Raw genomic sequence first — 23,482 nt, forward strand, 5'->3', positions numbered from 1 at the left:
GGGGATGGTGTGATAATAGTCTGTAGTCTGTAATAGTCTGTGCAGCCCTTTGAGACTCCTTGTAATTAGGGGCTATACAAATAAACATGACTTGAATTGACTTTGATTTGCAATCCTTTGCCTGCAAAGTGCAATACAAATATGTTTTAAGTGATTGATTGTAAATAGTGTGCCTATTTATCCCTGACATTCTTTTTTTAATCACATATTTTTCCTTTTTAAAATCTCTTTTAAAGGTTCGTCTGATCTCGGTGAAAACAACCTTCACAACGTTGTCATCAATGGCAACAAAGACCATTCCAATAACTTGTACACACACCATGTTTTGACTTGATTTTCGTTGCCCAATTGCACTTCCTGCAAAACTTTTTCTGTGCTAAAACCGTTTATTGTGCAATTTCCTCACTCTCCCGTCTGTGCGCTCATATAGCTGTGGAGTAAAAGTGAGATTGTACAGTGGAGAGAGAGTAACGTGCCAGTGTGCAGACTGGTGATTTTTGCGCAGGAGAAAAATACCTTTTTTTCTGAGAATGAAAGCGGGGACCCCCTTTAGATTCGTTTAGGATTAAGAATGACACAATGCACCAGCGTTTCCTCTCCCTGACCGTGCACGCAAAGTGCGGGATCTCCTCCCCAAGTGGACTCGGAGTCCACCATGGGACGGGGCGCACGCCGCGGCACTTGACCGAGCGGCGTCCCGGGAAAGCGCATTGACGCGGCGGCTTTTGGGTCGCTGTCCGACGCGCTCTTGGTGCTGAAATCCGGATGATGCCCGGCCAGCGTCTGCAAGGTTGCCGCTCTCTGCACCTCAACGAGGACAACGGCCGCTTCGCGCTGCTCGCCCTCCTCATCGTCTTGTATCTGCTGTGCGGCGCCGCGGTCTTCTCGGCTATCGAGAGGCCGTCGGAGGTGCGAGCGCACGGCCGCTGGAACGGGACGCTCCGCAACTTCAGCGACGCCTTCAACGTCAGTCTGGGGGACATCAAGACTTTCCTGAGGGAGTACGAGGCGGCCATCGCCGCAGGGATCCGGGCTGACCCTCTCAGACCGCGATGGGATTTTACGGGGGCTTTTTACTTTGTTGGAACTGTGGTCTCGACTATAGGTGGGTGTTTTTTTCTCCAATCGATAACCAATGCAGCAACAAACACCTCAATGACATGTTTTTTAGGCATTACAATTCTTTTCAAGTACAGTATTGCTCAAAAGTAATCAGGCACACATGATATGACTTGTTAGTACTGTATCTGCCTCGTGGCATCTATCTGCAAATTATGTAAGCCTATATAAACAATGCATTACATTCCTATATAACCAAGATTATTAATCCATCCATCCATTATCTGCACCACTTATCCTCAGTAGGGCTGCGTGGGTGCTGGAGCCCATCCCAGCTATCTTTGGGCAGTGGGCAGGGGACACCCTGAACTGGTTGCCAGCCAATCACAGGGCACATAGAGACGGACAACTCACTCGGCCATTCACACCTAGGGACAATTTGGACCAGCCAATTAACCTGAGATGCATATTTTTGGAGTGTGAGAGGAAACCGGAGTGCACAAGCACAGGGAGAACATGCAAACTCCACACAGGAGGTTCGATCTCATGACCTCAGAACTCTGCCGCACACACGCTAACCACTGCCCCGCCGTGCTGCCCCCAAGATTATTCAATATATATATATATATATATATATATATATATATATATATATATATATATATATATATATATATATATATATATATATATATATATATATATATATATATATATATATATATATATATATATATATATATATATTTGTGTGTGTGTGTATGTATGTATAGTGAAGCAAAATTAATCTAAATTAATCCAAAACAAAAATAAAATAGGATCCAAAACTTCATTAGCAGAAGTAGTCCACTGTGTGTGCAACACTTTTAACAATACCGATACTACAAGTATGTATGAAACATCAAATAAGGTGCTTGAAGCAAAACTGACGTTGAAACTAAAGAGAAAGGGGACCTAAAACATCATTAAAATAGTCCGTCTCTCCATCTCTCTCTTTCAAAAGCTTTCTCCCTTCTTCACTTTGTACCTTTCCATCCTCTGTTCCTGTGTTTATGCTGCCCTCCCTATAAATCTTTCTCTCCCTCCCTCTCTCTCCATCCTTCCTACCTCTTTCTCTACCCCTCCCTCTTCATCCTCTTCTCTTTCCATTCCTGTGTCTCTTCAAAACACACACTCTCTCTCTATTATCATTTTTTTTCTCTCCCTTTCCTTCTCTCCTGACTCTTATTTTTTTCTGCCTGTCCATATGTCCCTCTTTCTCTTTCCCTCTCTCCCTGTCTCTCTCTTTCTCTCTTTTTCACTCTCGTCCACTGTCTTCATCCCACTTTCTTTTTTCTGTCTATCTTTGTATCCTTCTCTTCTCCCATCTCATTCTCTCCGTCCAATCTTTACATTTGCTCTCTTGTCTGTCTTCATCCCATTCTTTCGCTCTGTCCTTTTTTTTTATGTCTGTCCCTCAATTGTTTCTATCTTTGCAATTCCTATATTTCTTCTCTCAAACAATCTTTCCCTCTCTCCATATCTCTCTTTCCCTATCTATCTCTCGAAATGTTTCTTTCCATCCCCATTTCTATCTCCCTCTCTTAACACCTCCTTGCAGTCCATCTTTATCCCCCTCTCTTTGTTTGTTTATCTCTCCCTACCTATCTTTCCAAATCTTTCTCACAACCCCATAGATTTCTCCCTCACTTTACATCCCCTTTGCTACCCGTATTTCTCCCTCTATCAGTTTCTCTCTCTCTGATCATCTATCACTCTCTCCATCTCTTTCAATCCTTAATTATTTCCCTCCCCAACTTTCTGTCTTTCTCCCTGTCTTTATCTCTTTCCCTCCTCATCTCGCTCTCCCCTACTCCCACTCTTCCTCGCCAATCTCTATCTTTCTTACTCTGCCTCTCTCACTGTCTCTCTCCCTCTCTCCCCTCACTCACTCTCCTTGCTCTCCTCCCTTCTCCCCCCTCCCATCATCTCTCTCTCATCACCTGTCCCAAGTGAACATGTGTCATGTAAACAAAATACTATAGATTGCTCGATTAACTACACTTTGGAAATTAACAGCAATAAGAATTTCCCATAGGCTCTTTTCACTGGCTTCCTTGTAGCACATAACAGATGCAAGTGTTGCCTTAGCCCCTACCCCACCCCACCCCCAATCATGTGTTACATTTTGGCTGTGAGGGGGCTTTGGCAAAGAACTGACATCTGACTTTGTCTGCCATTTGGAACGATGCTCTCATTTCCAGCTATAGGACAGCACCCATGGGTGCCGCCGCATTTCCATTCCAACCAACCAGAATGTCATTGAGTGCCCCCTCCCAAATGGCTCCCCGGTAACATTTACTCATTGCGATAGGTCAGAAAAGAGCAAGTGTCCCTCGCAGGGTGTCCCGGGGGCACAGGCTGAGGTGACGGCCTGCATGTGTGATGGAAGTTACTGTCCCACCTGGGGATTCAAGTTGAATAATAGAGAGGGGAGGTCAGCTTATGTAAGTGGGAGAAGGCGGGGGTTATTTGATATCTGACCTTGCAAAATGAACATAAGGATTCCCTTGTGACGAGTACACAAGGTAAGCTATCGGAGTTGTTTACTATTACAGTAGACCCCTGGGATGTGGGCAAACCGCCTTACGACATTTTCAATTTATGGTGTGAAACAAGATGTTTTTTGACCCTTTTTATGGGATTTTTCCCCGCATCCACATTCGATTATTTTGCGTGCTCAAAACATGGAAGATGCGTGCGCATAACGAGTCTTGTTTTAAGATTCCAGTCTGTTATTGCTCTACACCAGGGGTGCCAAACTCATTTTAACTCGGGTGCCGCACAATAAAATAAACGTTCTCTTGTGGGCTGGACTAGTAGATTAAAGAGAAAGAAAAAAAAGGGAAAGAAATAAGTGGCAGAGGAGAGAAAAAGGGAGAGGGTGGAACAAAGAAAGAGAGAAAAGGTGTGAGAGAGGAGACAAAAAAGAGAGAGAGAGCACGAGAATGTGAGAAACAAAATAGATAAAAAGAGAAATAGTGAGAGGGGGAAAGGAAGTGATAGAAAGAAAGAAATCCAAAGAGAAATAGAAAGAGAGAAGGAGAGAGAGACGCGGAGAAAGACTGAAGGGGAAAGCTAGTGAGAGAAAGAGAGAAAAGAGAGAGAAAGAAAAAAGGAAGAGGGAGCAAAATAAGGTAAAAAGACACCAAAAGAAAAAGAAACACAGAGGAACAACTCTAGAGAAAAAGAGAGAGACAGAGAGTGAGAGAAAAAAGCAGGAAAAGAGAGATAGGTAGGTAGAGAGAGAGAGAGAGAGAGAGAGAGAGAGAGAGAGAGAGAGAGAGAGAGAGAGAGAGAGAGAGAGAGAGAGAGAGAGAGAGAGAGAGAGAGAGAGAAATACAAGTACAGCGTCTTTGCCTGAGACACCTGGCTTTGGCAACATCAAGAGGACATATTTCAGCCTGCAGCTTGTTTTTCTCTCGCGCTTCTCTGATTGTTGTCTCGCGGGCCAGATTCAATCCCATAGCGGACCTGACCCAGCCCGCGGGACGCCTGTTTCACACCCCCTTTCTACAGTATATAACATGCATTGTGTTCTACATTCTGACGAGCTAAACAAGTCAATGAGAAAGTAGGTTTTGTTCGAGTAAGAAATACATGTCTACTCAATTTTATTATTTGATAACATACATGTATATCACTCATAAGTATTATGTTTTTTGTATCCAGGGTACCGGAAGGCATTATCTAATTATCATAGGTTTCTCTCCTTTGCTATACGATTTCACTTTGCGATGTCCACCTCAGAACAGATCCATGTCATAATCCGGGCCTCTACTGTATCTGATCTTCTGTTTTTCTTGCATAAAACACACAAAAGAAAAGCTTGGGGGTGCTGGTCTTGTTTGCTCCCTTAAAATCTTTTGAGTTTCGTGTGTCACACACGCTGACAAACACAAAACATAAACTGACTCAGCCATCTCTGTCTGGCAAAGAGCAGCGGAACAAAAAAATGGGGTGATTTGGAGGTCCTTTCCAAAGTGTTACATGCGCTTGCGTGCTTTTCTGTTTGGATTTCCATACCGCTTTGATCTGCATCGCTCCCTCGCTATTTGTTGATGAAAAGGATACGGGGCCTCCCCGACGGCGTCGGCTTCTCCCTCGTTGCTTACCAGGACTTTAAGTTCCCGTCTTGTTGTCGTGTTGATTTGTGAGGATGAAACTGGTTATTTTACCTCAACTCAAGATGAATTTGTGTTGGCCAAGTTGTGGGAGAATTATGCAGAGTGTAATCACTCAGAAGGAATGTCACTAAAGCTGTCATAACAAGGGGCAAACACATTTTGTGGGTGCTATTTGTTAGCATCATGAACATTACAGAGCTATGTTTGTATTTGTCGGTGGGTTGATCACAGTTATTACTTGATGATGGATGGATGTTTGCTGGGAAGTCAGCTCGATATCAAGATGGATAGTTAGCCAGATGGATGGATGGATGGTTAGATGGTTAGACAGATGAACTAGCTTAGTAGTAAGCCAGGTTGATGGATGGATGGATGAATGAGTTGTATGGATGGATAGTTTGCTATGAAGCTAGATCAATAGGAAGATAAATAGTTAGCCAGCTGGATGGATGGATGGATGGATGGATGGATGAGTTGTATAGACAAATGGATAGGTTGCTCGTAAGCTAGTTTGATAGCAAGATAGTTAGCCAGGTAGCTAAATGGAAGGATGGATGAATGAATGGATGGGCAGATAATAAACCGGATAGCTAGCTATATAACAACATAGCAATTTGTTTAGCGGACCAGAGGGATGGATGGATGGATGGATGGGTGGATGGATGGACAAACGGATGGCAGGTGGATGGACAGCTTAATAGCTTGCTCTATAGCAAGACAGATACTTATCAGTAAGCAAGATAGAAGGATTGCAAGTAAGCTTGGTCGATAGCAAGAAAGATAGTTAGCCAAAGGGATGGATGGATGGATGGATGGATGATGAATGAATGGATGGATTGATGAGTTGTATAGACAAATGGATATTTTGCTCGTAAGCTAGTTCGATAGCAAGATAGTTAGCCAGGTAGCTAAATGGAAGGATGGATGAATGATTGGATGGGCAGATAAAAAAACGGATAGCTAGCTATATAACAACATAGCAATTTGTTTAGCGCACTAGAGGGATGGATGGATGGATGGATGGATGGATGGATGGATGGATGGATGGATGGATGGATGGGTGGATGAATGGATGGATGGACGGACAGACAAACAGATGGCAGGTGGACGGACAGCTTGATAGCTTGCTCTATAGCAAGATAGTTAGCCAGTAAGCAAAATGGAAGGATTGCAAGTGAGCTAGGTCGATAACTAGAAAGATAGTTAGCCAAAGGGATGGATGGATGGATGGATAGATGATTAATGGATGGATGGATGATGAATGAATGGATGGATTGATGACTGGATGCATGGATGGATGGATGAATGGATGAATGAGTTGCATAGACAAATGGATAGTTTGTTAGTAAGCTAGTTCAATAGCAAGATAGTTATCCAGATAGCTAAATGGCAGGATGGATGAATGATTGGATGGGCAGATAATACTCCAGATAGATAGCTATATAATAATATCGCAATCCGTTTAGCTGACTAGATGGATGGATGGATGGATAATTGGATGGATATATGAATGGATAGATGGATGGATGGACAGACAGAGGGATGATTGGACAGACAGACAGCTGACCAGATAGCTACCAAAATAACATTATTGCAAGCTAAAGCGCTTTGGGAGGTCTTCATTGACTTGAATAGCGTTATATAAATGCAGACTATTGTTCATTGTTAATTATTTAGCTAGCCTGCTAGCAAAAACGATTGACAGCATTCTTGTAAACGAAGCTAGCGATATGGATCGATAAATGGATTAAATCATAAATTCTATTTTAGGGTTTTACATATTATGTATTAGTTCTGTTTCACTAAACGAGAATATTTGAATCTAATACTTTCAGAGACCTGTTTCAAAATTATAACATGAATTGCTTCACTAATATAAAATGCTTAACAATATCTAGTGACTAAAAATTGATTTATTGGCGATCAAAAGAAAACAAAAACAAACAACGTTCAAAAGTTGACGTAAAACTGACAGATTTCAGAATTATTGAAGTCATTAAAAATAACTGAGCAAAAAAAAAGCTTTAAATAATTATATTGTCCGTAGACTAAGAATATACAAGGAAAATAAAAATGAGATTTGACAATTTAGTGTTTGTAAATAAGTAAATGATAAAGAAATCATAAGATCAATTTTGTACATACAGTGAAGAGAATAAGTATATGAACACGGAGAGGTCTAAAATTTTCATCATAGGTGCATGTCCACTATTAGAGATAAACTAAAAAGAAAAATCCAGAAATCACAATGCATGATTTTTTTTAACGGTTTCTTTGTGTGATACAGCTGCAAATAAGTATTTGAACACCTGAATAAATGAATGTTAATATTTGGTACAGTAGCCTTTGTTTGCTATTAGAGAAATCAAACGTTTCTTGTAGTCTTTCACCAAGTTTGCACACACTGCAGGAGGTATCTTGGCCCACTTCTCCACACAGATCTTCTCTAGATCAGTCAGGTTTCTGGGATGTCGCTGAGTTTGAGCTCCCTCCAAAGATTTTCGATTGGGTTCAGGTCTGGAGACTGGCTGGGCCATGGTAGAACCTTGATATGCTTCTTACGGAGCCACTCCTAATGGGCAGACTAACAGGTCTTTCAGGGTCAGAATTCTAGATGATAAACAGGTGTTCAAATACTTATTTGCAGCTGTATCACACAAACAAATTGTTAAAGAATCATGCATTGTGATTTCTGTATTTTTTCTTTTTAGTTTATCTCTTTCACAGTGGACATGCACCTACGATGAAAATTTCAGACCCCTCCATGATTTTTTCACTGTAGTTTCCAGATAATGTTATAGACAATTGAATTCCTGATAGCGTGAAATTAGTCTAATGCTCAAGGCATCCAGAGGATTTTGCTTAAAGGCAATGTTTTCTGCTGACTCAATTATTTATCATCCTGGCAGTGTGCAGTTGTTACCTAGAGGACAAGTTATGAGTGCTTTGTCAGGTCCTTGGAGCATACATTTACTATTTACCATCACAATCTCATCAAAAGACTCAACGTCCTTAAACAGTAACTCATGATCCCGTGCCATTTTGTTCTTGAAAAATAATGACTCAAGTAAGATTCGTCTTTGACACAAATGACAAAACGCATTTGTGTTGCTTCGCTTTGCTTATGCTCATTGCTCATTAACGTGGGCACTTGAGTGAGTGTTGCTATTAATACTTGTGCTATTTATAACCTTTGTGGCTGATTGATAACTGATGGCTGCCAATTACCAACCCTCTCCCAATCTCTTTAAGGGGCTCAAGATCTAATTTTGCCTCATTTTCAAGCTTTTAAGGCATCCTGTAGATGGTATTTGTTGTTCGGAAGTAGTCCAAGTAGAAACCAAGGTGAACAGTTTATCTGAGTTACAATCGACCCTGGGCATACGTTGTTATTGTTCTAAAATGGGGATCGCAAGTGGAAATTGTCATATGGTGGGGGATAAAAACCTATGGCAATTAGATAAAGCACTATAAACCCCCAAGTAAGTAATACTTGTAATGTCTGTTTATATTCACTTAATTTATCTTTGGTGCGATGTGACCTGAGCTGGTAGATTGGAGTTAGTGGGTGGATGCAGAAGGTGAAGTAAACAGACGATGATTAATAAAACACGGGTGAAAACTTCCACTTGCAAGGATTGTCATGCCCTAAGAAGATTTCCTTGCTGTAGTTGCCTCCTTATTTTTAATCATGATCCGAATCGTTGTTTGTTTCCAGCCATGCAAATTAGCGTGGGTAGTGATTCGAGTGCCTTTTTTGTATTTCTTGATAATTGAAGGCTTAGTTTCCATGGTTATCATTCTTTTGCCTCTCCGCATTATTGTAAGGCATGGGACTTATATAGCTAATAAATACAGTGGACCAAATACAGTACTGAGTAGAACTAACTCGTTAAATCTTTGTGAATGTCACGAGATTCTGAACTGAATAAGGAGCAAGGAATTGCGGAAGGGAGTTCAGCCAATAGCAGACCACCATCTTTTATGGCCTTGACCAATAGCAGACAGGCATCTTGGAGACGTACGAGGCGAAATAAATATTCTAAATCGTAACGTGAAGATATGGTAAACAAGTGACTGTCTGTTGTGAATGTCATATTGTGGGGAGAATGCAGTAACGAGGGGGTGAAAATATATTTAGCTACACATCGTAATTTACAAATATTGTAAGCCAGTGACGGTGAGTCGTTGATGTCTTTTGAAGTGAAAAATGCCAAAACAAAGGGCCGAAAATGATCTTATTGCGCATCGTAACATGAAAACATCGTAAGCTAGTGACAGCGTGTTTCTGATGTCTTACGGTGGGGAAAATGCTGTAACGAGGGTCCCGAAAAGCATCGTCTTCCACATTGTAACTTGAAGATATTGTAAGCTGTGATGCTGTGTTGTTGATGTTTTATGGTGGGGAAATACTGTAACAAAGGGCTGAAAAATGTCATATTCCACAGTATAAAGTGAAAAAATTGTAGTGACGGTGCGTTTTTGACGTTGTATGATAGGGAAATGCTGTAACGTGGGGTCGAAAAACATCATATTCCACATCTTAACGTTAAAATATTGTGACGGTGCGTTATTGAAGTTGTATGATGGGGGAAATACCGTAACGAGGGGACGAAAAAACGTTGTATTCCACACTATAAGGTGAAAATATAGTAGTGATGGTGCGTTATTGATGTTGCATGATGGGGAAATGATAGATAGATAGATAGATAGATAGATAGATAGATAGATAGATAGATAGATAGATAGATAGATAGATAGATAGATAGATAGATAGATAGATAGATAGATAGATAGATAGATAGATAGATAGATAGATAGATAGATAGATAGATAGATACTTTGTTCATCCCCGTAGGAAAATTCACACTTCCAGCAGTCTCCTTTGTTGTTTATTAACAGATTAACAGGATGGCCTCGGGGTGCTGTGTTGTAGTTTAGCAACAGCGGAGTGGATGACGTCACACGCTAGTCCAAAAGTTCGACGTCCCTGCAGCAAATGGAAATCTTTGTGCCCAGTGTTACAACACCTCGTGTTCACGTAGATAGCAAGTTCACCTCCTCTCCGCTTCCTGCAGGCTTTCGTGTCTCTGTCTAACAGCGCTGAAGGCGGGTTGCTCCGGATAGCTCCGGTAGCTCCGGGTACCTCCGGGTAGCTACACGTTAGTGTGATGCTAGACGTGAGCCATGTTTCCGTAAAACACAGCAAACTGCATTCCCTGTGCGCTTTGATGTTTTTCACCAGCACAGCCAGTTCATCGGTCTTATTTGGTATAGAGTTTACATGTGCCATGATTACGGACCGTACCGAAGACTTATAACGCCGCTAGTCGCTTAGCTAGCTCCGGCTCTGCATCCTCGATATGGCCCCCTCATCATGCCGGCACGAGAATTCTTCAGGGAGTTGATTCCTCGAATAAACGCATTTTGTGCGTTAAAACCCATAACGATAGGACACAAAGTGTAGTTGTCAAACTGAACGAAAAACACCAAAGATAGAAGCAGACACTTAAAACAATAAATCACAAAAAGTGCGAAATAAGGCGGTGTTGCTGGAAAGGCTGCCGCTCGCGGCGGCACCGTTTTGATATTTGCTGTAACGCGGGGTCGAAAAACGTCATATTCCACATCCTAACGTTGAAATATTTTAGTGACGGTGCATCATCAACGTTGTATGATGGGTCAAATACCGTAACGAGCGGATGAAAAAACATTGTATTCCACACTATAAGGTGAAAATATAGTAATGATATTGCGTTATTGACGTTGTATGATGGGGAATATGCCGTAACGAGGGGCCCAAAATACAACGGATTCCACATCGTAACTTGAAAACATCGATAGGTAGGGACGCGGGAACGCGTAGTCTACTCCATTTCCCAATGCTAAGCTAACCCACGCGCTAGCCATCAGAACAGCATTTCGGATCCATTTCTCTCCACCGCAACAAATTATGAACACAATCATCCATGATAAAAGCAAAACCTCTGACCAAACCTTAAAACTCCAAATGGTTCCATTCTCAGGATTTGATCCCATTAGAAAAGGCAGGTGTAGCTAATGGAGTTTCGGAGGCAGGAACACGTAAAACAAGCCCTTGTTTGGGAGAGCGAAAGCGGCACCATAATGACGGAAGCTCTCTACCGTGCAGGTGCACGGCACGTCAGTCAGCCGAATCCAGGTGGGTGCCATCATAAAGTAATTAAGGTGGGCTCACCGAGGTAATGGCTTTTCATGTAATGTTCGCTTTATGTTCCAGCAGCATGTTGCGTTTTTCCTTTTTCGTAACAACGTGGAAGTGATGATTGCTGTGGAGCGTTTTACCAACTTTGGAGGACAAAAATCGGAGATTTGTCGAGAAACGTATGCTTCCATTCGGTAGGCTCGGTAGCATAAACGATCTTGACATTTAAAGCAATGGTTTTAGAGATGGGGTCCCGGGGGCCCATCAGTTTGAGGCCCCGGCTTTTATATGAAAGTTTAATGTAGGGGAAGTCTGCACGAACAAGGGATTTAAGTAGTACTCTTGAGATCTATTTTCATAGAAATAGAATTTGTCATTGAAATATGTACAGGGTGTAAAAAATGATATCCTTTGAGACACAGGTCTCAAAGTCAATTGAGTTGGGGGCCGCTGAAGCTGGGTGAGGTTGGGCCAAATGGGGTTTTCCACAAAAATAGCGCTGATAGAAAAAAAAATCAGCTGTTCTCAAAGGGTCAGTGTTTCACATTTGTCCACTAGATGTTGCTGCCGTGTGAAGTGCAATCAAAGATGAGTCCAAGGAAGACTAGAAACTACAGAGACAGAAAATGAGCAAAAAGTAGCCTTTTTCTTCCATTTTTTACCTAGCCTTTCTCAAAGAAATACAAAAAGAAGGGAAAAAGCTTTTTTTTTGAAAAGAATGGAAAATAGGAAAAAGGAAATAAGAAAAAGAGGCAAAGAAGGAAAAAGGCAAAAAGCAGAAAATGGAGAAAGAAAATAAATGAATTAAAGAGAAGAAAAGACAAAAATTAAAAAATGCAATTATCTATTCTTCTCAGTGTCTTTCTTTTTTTGACTTTTTTTCCTTTTTTAAATGTATTTTTTCTTTTCTTACTTCTCTTCTTATCAAAAGGATTAAGGTCCATTTTGGTCACTTGGAGTCTGTAGTTTATCTTCTTCCGCTGGTCTGTTAACGTTCGTTTTTGGTGCCATGACAGAATACAGCGACACCTAGTGGGAAAATAATACACAATAACCATTGCATATTTATATTAAGGCGGGGGCCTCAACTATCATCCAGGGGGCAGCGAGTTTGAGACCCCTGCTTTAAGATGCCAATATCAAAGAAAGTACACGATTAAGGGAAATGGATACAATAGGTATTTACGTTGAAGATCATGCAATTTATTTTTCTAAATCTGAATGAGAAATTCAAATGGGAATGATTTCACAAAATGGAAAGATACCCTGTGGTCTGATGAGACAAAGATTAATTTATTTGGCTCAGATAGTGTGAAGCATGTTTGGCGGCAACCAGTTAAGGAGTACAAACATGTCTGTCAAGCATGGTGTTGGGAATGTCATGGTTTTTGGCTGCATGAGTGCAACTGGAGTTGGATTTCATTAAGGGAAACACAAACTCAAGGATGTACAGTGCAAAACTGGAGCAGGGCGATGAATTCAGCTTGACAATCATGCAAAGGGTAAAGGGATTGGACTGGCCAAGGATGTCTCAAGATCTAAATCCAAGAGAACATCTTTGGGGCATCCTCAAGCGGAAGGTGGAGGAGCACAAGATCTCAAATATCCCCCAGCTTAGTCATATTGTCATCTTGTCATGGAGGAGTGAAGGAGCATTCCAGTGGCAATTTGTATGGCTCTGGTGATATCAATGCCAGGAGAAATAAAGTGCTTCTGCAAGAGCATAATGGCCACATAAAATATTGAAGTTCAGGAACTTTTACTTAAGGGTGTACTCACTTTTGTTACCATGGGTTTAGCTCACATATAGATTACGGTGTCAAAGTGATGTTTCCTGTGTGATGTTCTATTACACATTACAATTGAATTTCAGTATATTTGGTCTTCAGCCTTGAATCTTGTTATTTATTTATTTTGTTATACAAATGATCTGCTCATGAGTTAGTACAGGACATGTGTTTAATATAATCATGAATGATTCTTATTTAAGGGAAATCACATTTCTGAAACACCTTGTGTAATTCACAGTGAAATTAAAAATGTCATCCTGAAGTGCAAGATAATAAGCAACTAAATACACAGTAATTGTTGATGGGTATACACAATTATTTTTATTATTAATATGTATATTTTAACATATATTTTACGTATATTTTTTTAACGGTGGAATATTTTTATCAAATATTTTCTTGTCGAAAATATGGTTTGGCTCAACCTCGTTTAGACCCTAGACCCAAATATTTAGTCTAAGACCCTTGATTTAAAGGGACAGTGTGTATTATATGACCAGTAGGTGTCACTATAATGTCACTGTATTGTGTAGTCAGTGCAACCTAAAACAAGTGCATGAAAGCACATAAGAGAATTACACAAGGTGTTTCAGAAGAGACTCAAAGTCACCTATCTGCTCCATTTATCTTCTTATATTCTTGCATGGCCTTTTATAAGGTTTTTGGTTTTTGGGGTACCTGTAGAAACAAGATGGCCAACCATGATATGTTATTTCAAATAAATACAAATTTCTTGACCTTTAAGTACACACCGCAAACTACAGCTCGTACTATGAATAAAGAAAGGTTTTTGGGTGTCATCTTTGTCTCCATTGTCCCTTTGTGTGTTTGTAAGAAAAAATACTACTACATAAATACTACAAAGACACTACAGAATTACGACAAAGCTAAACATCAAATTTAGTGCTTAAAACAAGGACCTAATACATTTTTTTGTCTTCATCCTGTTAAGAAAACATACTATAAAAAAACAACAAAAGATACTAAAAATAGATACTACAAAAATATGACTACTATAATACCAAGACACAAAATACTACAGAAATATTTCAACAAAAATACTACAAAATACAACTTGAATATATTTAAAAAATACTAGAGAGATACTACAAAGATACTAGTACGAAAATACTTCATAATTACTTATAACGAAATACTACCAAAGAACTACTGTAATTTTATATTACAAAAATACTCCCACATAAATATCACGACAGAAATACTACAAAATACTTCGGTGGAAGTATAACGACAGAAATACTAAAACAATACGACACTAATACTACTAAAACACTACGCCTATACTACAAAAATTCGACTATGGAAATTGCAGAAAAATACTATTGCTGAAATCCTATAAATATACAACAGTAATACAACAAAAATCCAGAAATGCTACAAAAATTAAACTGGAGAAATTCTACAAAAATACTGAAAAACAATAACAACAATATGCTACCAAAGTAAATATCGAAAGCAGTGCTAGGAATCAAATAGACTAAACCATTTCAAGGTCGTGAAATATTTCCAACGCGGCGTTGTTCATTATTATATTTGTGTTACTTAAAAAAAAAATCCATAGTCTGACATGATATTTAAGCTGCAAAAAGGAGGAGCAAAAACATGATAACCATGGAAACTGTCAAGAACTGGAACAGGATCAGGACCCAAACGCGTGAGGTTTCTGACACAAGCCTTTTATTTTACGGGAAACGGGGTCATGCAGGTTAAGCAGCAGTCTGGCATGCAATTACAGGAAGCCAGAGGCCGACGAGAATTGCCCAAGCAGATATCAGACGGATGGGGTCGATACCGGACAGGACGGGACAGGCAGGAATGATATCAAAACAGGATATCGAAATAAAACAGGACAAACTAGACGGGAACGAAACTGGAAACCGAAATTAAACAGGACAAAATAAACGGGAACAATACCAGACAGGAAATACCAGCATGAAACAGGACCGAGTCAAAACCTACCTCTTGCGGGGCAGAGGTTCGTTGATGGACTGACAAAGGGAGATTGAGAGCACTGAGCTTAAACAGTAGGGAAGCCAATCTGTCAACGAACCGCAGCTGGGCGGGGCAATTGGGCGCCATGGCAACCGTGACAGAAACAAAGCTTGCACAGGAAATAAGATTGCACACCAGTTTTTATTACTGCTAAGAAATGTGACCATAAATGTTATTCAATCACGTGCACATACATGACATGTAAGTAGTACCTATTATATACAACCCAGTTATTTTTGTATTTATATCTAGGGTAATTTGGGTGTACTGTATTTGTAAAAAAAGGGTTTTACTTGATTGATTTCGCCTGACCTATTTTTTTTTTATTATCCTAAGGTAACGCCCACAATAATCGAGGGTTTACTGCATAGGAAATGAGACTCCGTCATAGTTTGACAGCACGATAAAACCACTTAGCATCGATATTACTGTTTATTCATGATGCTAATAAAAACGAACCGTCCGAAGTATAGCTCTTTATATGAACATCGTAAATGAACGATTATGTTAAAGATCGAAACGCTTTGTCGTAAAAATTAAGGGATGGCGTAAAATGGTCACTCAACTCCGATTTCTATCGTATCATAATAGCTCATTTATGAGCGACGATGACATGCTAGCATAACCGGAGGCCCCAGAGAATAAAAAATGTCTGTCTGTTAAATGATCCGTCCATCTTGCTAGCTGACTAACTATGTATCTTGCTTTTAAACGATTTACTAGCAAAGCATCCGTCCGTCTTGTCTGTCCGTCCATCCGGACATCTGGCTAGATTGCTTTTTAGTTTGCTGTCCATCAATGATGCTAGCCAGCTAGCTAAATGGGTCAATAGGAAACCGCAACTTCAGTTTTCTGCTTGTCGCCATTTACACATTTTTGTATCATCAGCCCATTCTCAAAGTTTCAGTTCGCACCTTGGTCTCGTGGTTTTTTTTGACATCAGTCTCAACTTTGTTCTATCGCTTAAAGTTCCTGACATTAGTTGACTGACGATTACACGCTAGCATGACCCGAGCGCCCCAGGTTTTTCTTGGACAGTTTCAAATGTTCTACGCTTCTTTTCTCCTTATTGGCTAAAGCCTCCCCAGAACATTCTTATTAAGAAAAGTTTTTAAAAATCCATTCCAAGGTCAAGATATTGTTGCCAGGATTAAATGTAATAATAAACTGCACGGGCAATTTTCTGAGGCAAAATCTTTTCAAAACAAAGAAATACAGTCCATAAATGAATTGTTGTCAATGACAAAGGCAAAAAGGGAAGGATGTTTACGTTTTACTTTGAAGATGATGACTCAATCTTAAAAGTACTTTCAAATACGCACACAAAACACATAAAACGGTTTTCCTCATGTATCAAACAGGGGTGTCCAACAGGCGGCCCGCGGGCCATATCAGGGATTGAATCCGGCCCGCAGGACAACGCTCAGAGAAGTGCAAGAAAAAAATGAGCTGCAGGTTGAAATATGTCTACTTGATGTTGCCAAAGCCAGGTGCCTCTCACAAAGATGCTCTACTTGTATTTCTTTCTCTCTCTCTCTCTCTCTTTCACTCTCTCTGTCTCTCTTTTTCTCTTTCTTTGTTCCTCTTTGTCTCTTTCTCTCCCTGTGTCTTTTTACTTTCTTTTGCTCTCCCTTCCTTTTTTTCCTTTTCTCTCACTTTTCTCTTTCTCTTGCTTTCCCCTTCTCTCTTTCTTCCGTTCTCTTTTCTCTCCTTCTCTTTTCTCTCTTTTTATTTCTCTTTTGTTTCTCACATCCTGTCTTTTCTCTCTCCCTTTCTCATTTTTCTTTTTCTTTGTCCCACCCCCTCTACTTTTCTCTCCCTCCCTCTCTTTCTTTTATTTCTTTCTCTCTCTTTTTCTTTCTCTCTAATCTACTGTTCCAGCCACCGAGAGAATGCTCGTTCTGTCGTGTGGCCCCCGAGTTAAAATGAGTTTGACACCCCTGAACTAAAATGTGCTTTCAGACAAGAGCAAGGCACGCGGCCAAATAGGCGTTAAAAGAAAAAAGAGTAATATATAGACAAATAAATAACACAATCATTTTAACCTCAATAATTCATGTTTACGGAGCAGTATTGGAATTCTTCCATGACCACTCTGTCGCACAGTACAGTATATTTTATTTTTTAATGCGTTTCTCAATAGGGCAAACCTTTATTTTTTTCATTGTTATATGATGTTTATTCATATATGAATTCTTCAATTTTTCCTTTTTTTAATCCTTTTAAATGTATTTTCTTTTCCTTTTTTTGCAGTCTTTATCTATGTATTCATTATGTTTTTATTTTCAATATTTATGTTTTAGTTTGTATGTCTTCAAATGTTTATGTATCGATTGTGGCAGGACCAGAACCGAAACAGGACCCACTCGCGTAATGTTTCCCACGGGTTTTATTAGAAGAAAGGGGAAGGGTTGCGCCCATGATCCGAGGATTGCTGGAAGCAGGTCGCTTTGAATGCGGAAGTGGGACTTCCGTGGCGAGCGATGGCGGTGTCGGAAACGGAAAAAAAGTCGAAAACCAGGACAGGAGAGTAGACGTGGTCGAGATCAAAAACAGATCGTTATTCGGGACGGGAGAACAGATGTGGTCGAGATCAAAACAGGTCGTTATTCGGGACGGGAGAGCAGACGTGGTCGAGATCCAAACAGATTGTAGCGGGAGACAAACAGGAGCAAAAAACGGGGCAGGGCTTGCCGTGTAAGATTCGCAGACGGGCCGACAAAAGGGGACTGATAGGACAGAGTTTAAATACTGACAGGGAGACAATCTGTCAACAAGCTGCAGCTGGCGCCACACGAGCGGGGCCAATTGGGCGCCATGGCAACCCTGACAGATTGATTCAATTTTGGTATTTGTATTGCTTTATTTACAGTATTTATTTTATCTTTATCCATGCATTTATCTATTTCCTTATTCAGGTCTTATTTTTTATGCTTTTATGTATTCATTTAATAGTATTGATTTATACATCCATTTTTTTTCAAGCTTGGGTGATTTTAATTTATTCATTTATGTAAATCATTTTCTGAATTTTGTTTTTATGTGTGCATTTATTTCTTTATTTTTATCGATTTTTTTATATTGATGTATTTGTTTACATTCATTTTCTTCATTTTTATTGATTTATCCAAATTGGCATATTTATCCATTGATTTATTCATTTGTGTATTTGTTTTTTTTTCATTTATTTCATTTTATTTATTTATATTGACATATTTAAGTCAAGAACCGGAACAGGTTCAGGACCCAAACGCGTGACTTTTCTCACACAAGCCTTTTATTCTACGGGAAATGGGGAGTCATGCATGTTAGGCAGTAGTCTGGCGTGAAATGATAGGAAGCCAGAGGCCGACGAGATCGATACCAATTGCCCGAGTAGATATTGGACAGGTGGGGTCGATACCAGACAGGACAGGACCGACAGGACTGATAATGAAACGGGATATTGAAATTAAACAGGACAAACTAGACGGGAACGAAAACTGGAGAGAATAATAAACAGGACAAAAATAGACGGGAACAAAATTGTAAACCGATATTAAACAGGAAAAAAATAAACGGGAACAATACCGGACAGGAAATACCAACAAGAAGCAGGACCGAGTCAAAACCCACGTCTTGCGGGGCAGAGGTTCGTTGACAGACTGACAAAGGAAGAGTGAGAGCACTGAGTTTAAATAGACGGAAAGCCAATCTGTCAACGAGCCACAGCCGGCGCCACAGGGGCGGGGCCAATTAGGCGCCATGGCAACCGTGACAATTTATTTTTATATTTGTATTCATTCATCCATTTTTCATTTGTTTTTTTCATTAACAGAATGAATTCATAGTTATTTGTTTTTATGTATTTATTCATTTTGTTCATTTTTATTTATAATGTGTTTATTTATTTACATTTATATATATTTCAAATGCCTATTTTTTTATATATTTATTTATATGTATTTACTTATCTTATTTTGTTTGTATTTGTATTTATATATTAATTTTGGGGTTATTTTGATTCATTTATTTACAATATTTTTTTATATATGTATGTACGCACTTTTTGTTTATTTTATATATGTATTCATATATTTACTTGTTTACATTATTTTTAACATAATGTATTGTTTATGTATTTATTCAGTTATATTGAAGGTTTTTTTATCTTTTGAACTATTTATTTAATTACAGTATTTATGTATTTTGATCGATTTATGGTATTGCTTTTCAATGTATTTTTATTGACTTATTTTCTTGAATGAATTGTTTTGATTTTTCTAGATTGAAATTTTGTATTTATTTATTTGCTCACATCACGCAGGAGCTCTGTAGAAGCGTCATGCTGCTTCGTGAATCAGGGCACAAAATGTCAGCGTTAAAAATGGACAACAAAAGACTTTCGGTGGCGACAACAACACCGGGGGCCACTTTAGAGCGCCTCGTCGTCCTCAGCTCAGCATCAAATGGATGGTTGGGTTGGATCGCTTAACCACTGGGGGCGTATCCGCACCATTTCTGGTGGTGTGTCTTGGGCAAGTACAGCCTGTCAGGCGAAAGTGCTAACCACTGCACTACGGAAACATGAACCAATAATACAATTGACAATAATTCTGAATTTGGAATCGCAAGGTGATTTTGGAACATGAAAAGAGGAATTCATAAAATATTCCTACTTCCTGATTCAATAAACCAATTCGGGCAATGGTGGGCAAACTACGGCCCAGGGGCCACAAACGGCCCATCAGTCTTTTTAATCTGGACTGCCAATAGAAAATGTTAAAATGACAATAGCATATATATATATACCAGTATATATATATATATATATATATATATATATATATATATATATATATATATATATCTTCTATCTTCTTTCTTCTTTATCGCTCTCCCTCTTCTCTTTTCCCCTCTCCTTTTCTCATTCTTCTGTCATCCACTCTCTCCTTATTCTTTTCTCTTTTTTCTCTCTTTTCTGTTTCTCTCACTCTTCTTTTCTCCTTCTCTTGTTTCTCTCTTATTTTCTCTCTTATTTTCTCTCTCTCTTCCTTTTCTCTCTCACTTCCTCACTCTCTCTATAACTCTTTTTGTTTTTCTCTTTTTTTCTCTCTTCTTTTGTCTTTCTCTTCTTTGTCTCTTACACTCTCTTTTCTTTTCTCTTTCTCTCTCCCTGTCCTTTTTACTCTCTCTCCCTTCTCTCTCTCTTTCTTTCTCTCTTCTTTTCTCTCTCCTCTTTTATCTTTCTCTGTGATTTATTTTTTTTCTCTCTCCCCTTTCTCCTGATTCTTTTATTTCTATCCCTCTCTCCTCTTCATCTTTTCTCTTATTTATGTCTTTCTCTCTTCACTCCCTCTTTCTTTCTCTATTCTCCTTTCTTTCCCTCTGCTCTATTTTACTCTCTTTACTTCTCCCTCTTCTCTCTGATTTATGTATCTCTCTCTTCGCTCTCTCTCTCTTTATATATATATATATATATATATATATATATATATATATATATATATATATATATATATATATATATATATATCTTCTCTCCACCTCTTCTCTATCTGTCTCTCTTTCTATTCCCTCCCCTCTTCTCTCTCGCTCCCCCTTTTTCTCTCTCTTATTTTTCTCCCATTTTCTCTCTTTCTTCTCTCTCTCTCTTCCTAGCTTTCTCTTTTCTTTATCTCTATTTTCTTTTTCTTCTGTTTCTCTTTAATCTACTAGCCTGGCACCCATTATATTTTTTTAGCCTAGCATGTGGCCCCCAACTCAAAGAAGTTTGACACCCCTGCCCCAGAGTATTTGAACTTATCGAATAATGTAATATACAACACATATTCTACGATCATGTCTTTCAGGGTACCAGTTTATTTTGGTCATAGGTGGCAGCCATTTTGCCAGACAAAAATCCTTCCCATGTATCTCGCGCAGACCTCTGCAGCACCCCTGCAGAACGGAATTCATAAATCATCCCCCCGCCCACGTTCTCTAACTCTGTAACTCCAGAACATTTCGGAGGACGCAGCAGATTTTTCGTCAACTTCTTCCAGGAAACCATTAGCCTTTCACTCATTCTGCCTTCTGCTTCAGCAGAGCCAGGAGACCATTTTCTCTGCGTGCGTTTCAAACCCTTATGCTCATTCGTTCGAATTCGGACAACCGATTGAGATGTTTTTTTTCCGGTAAAATCCATGGGGTGTATGATATAGCGACCCCTTGTGGTGTAAAAATACGTCACTCAATTCAATAAAAAACTTCGATTCAAATGATTGGTAAAGACACATGTATTATCTCATAACCAGGGTTCACTAAATCCTTCCAGTCAGGCATTACTCATTTGTTTCCACTGTTTTATTCTCTAGCCACCCATGCTAGCCACTTGGCTGGTCACTATTGTTATTGTTAGCTGCTCTGTGTAAATCAGATCATGCCTCTATGGGCGTGGTCTTAGATATCTGATACTCTCAGCATCGGGTGACGGTGTTTGAAATGAAGTGAGAAAATTGCGTCATGTTCTGTACCTGGTACATGTTGAATTGGTATGCTCGGGAACTGTCCAAAAGGGGATGCCGTCGTTCCATCCATTTCAAAGCGAGCCACCCGAAACTATCAAGAGACCAGAACAGACCAGGAAACCCCAGAGCATTCGTTACAGTTCTTTATTAAGGAAGCGTACAGGGCTTGCGGGAGACGTGATGTCTGTCAGACGTCAGCAGCGGAGCCGGGAAGATAGCTTCGGATCAAGTAGCCAATCGGAGTGCGGAAGTCAAGCAGGTCAAGTTTACCGGGGCTGGAGAGAAGTTCGTAGCGTGGGACAGAAGCAGGTCGGGTCGGAGGCAGGCAGAAACAGCTAAACAGAGTTCTAGGCGAAACAGGTAATCAGGAGAGTCACACAGAGTTACAATTGTATCCTCTGACGAAGAGGTCTGGGCGCAGCGCGCTAAAGAAGGAAGCATCAGCCAATCAGAAGGCGTCCACATGATTGCTCCAGGTGACCAGAGTTAGCAATCATGACAGAAACAAAGAAGGTGGAAGTCATTTTTGTGCTGGGCTTATTTGCTTTTTCACATATACCTAACTCTAGCTGGAATCCTAGACTTAACCTTGTTTCAAACTGTAATTGTAGCTCTAAACGTATTTTTCAAAACCAACAAAGTCTAAAACCCTAATAGGGAGCTCAAACCCTAGTTCCTCACCCTAAACTCTTGTGGTCACCCAATTTTGGATTCAAAGAATACATTTAAAACTCTTATTTAAAGCCCAAACAGTAGCTCCTAACCCTAGCCCAATACTTAACCTAAGAAATGTGGCAACAATTTCAAGCATTTACAAGCACTTGACCTAAAGATGTTCAAACCCAACGCTGGTGAGCTGTTTTCAGAACAGGTCTGTGAGCACCTCAGGGGGCACAAAGTTGGAGACCCCTGCTTTGAACTTTCATAGTGGGACATCTTCTTCAGCTCCTTTTTAAGCTACCTCTTGTCACGGAACAGAACAAGGACTCGGATCCAATAGCGTCAGTTAAAGGATTTATTGTGACAAGATTCGGTGGAGCAGGCTTGGGACGTCGAGCCTTGGCAGTGGAAAGCCTCTTGGGACGATATGGCAACTCCGTGGTGAAAACGCGTGGCGAAACGTGGCAGGTAAGTCGGTGGCCGGGACGGAAGAGTAGATCGAAAACTTTTAACAGACAAGGGTCAGGCAACGAGAATCAGACTTGGAATATACATGGGCTTGTGGTACCTTGAATGTTGGAGGTTCACTCAGGAAATGAGGAAGACACTCGAACGTCCATCTCTGGACGCTGACAGCTTATGTAGTAGACTTCCACCAATCAAGAGATCGCGTTCCAGCACACCAGCTGATTACCTCAGGTGACTCCGGTTAGGTAATCACGACACCTCTAGTGGTCAATTATTTCACACTGTCACTTTAAGATTAAGCTTGGAAGTGGCACTATATAATCAACTGCAGGGCATTACAAAATTCTCTCTTTTGTTCTCAAAAACACGTTTCTCCAAATAAAAACCGAATGAATCCAACTACCTCTTTTGGTCCCCCTGAGTAGATGTCAATGGTCATAACCCAGATGCTGTTGCCTAGCAGCACAATCTGGCGCTCATCCATTTGCCTTAAAACGAAAAAGACGGCTCCGCTGTGTAAACGCTTCTAAGAGCCACCAGCCGACGACAACAACAGCGAGGATTCGCTTTAACGACTTTCGAATGATCCCAAACAAGCCAAACGAGTGCAGACGAGCGCTAAAAGACGAGGGCTCTCAAGTATATGGAGAAATC

At 40.0% G+C, this 23,482-nt stretch overlaps 1 protein-coding gene across 1 annotated transcript in view; it reads left to right on the forward strand.

Moving 5' to 3' along the window:
• Positions 1-495: 495 nt before the first annotated feature.
• Positions 496-23,482, forward strand: part of kcnk12 (potassium channel, subfamily K, member 12) — a 58,567-nt gene continuing 35,580 nt past the window's right edge. Inside the window, exon 1 of the mRNA XM_088351889.1 lies at positions 496-1,105. Within this exon, the coding sequence (XP_088208015.1) occupies positions 766-1,105 (340 nt within the window). The 5' untranslated portion in view covers positions 496-765. The remainder of the gene's footprint in view (positions 1,106-23,482) is intronic.

The sequence above is a fragment of the Urocampus carinirostris genome, chromosome 13, assembly GCF_059441175.1.
Source record: "Urocampus carinirostris isolate Australia breed hairy pipefish chromosome 13, RoL_Ucar_1.0, whole genome shotgun sequence".
Lineage (NCBI taxonomy): Eukaryota > Metazoa > Chordata > Actinopteri > Syngnathiformes > Syngnathidae > Urocampus > Urocampus carinirostris.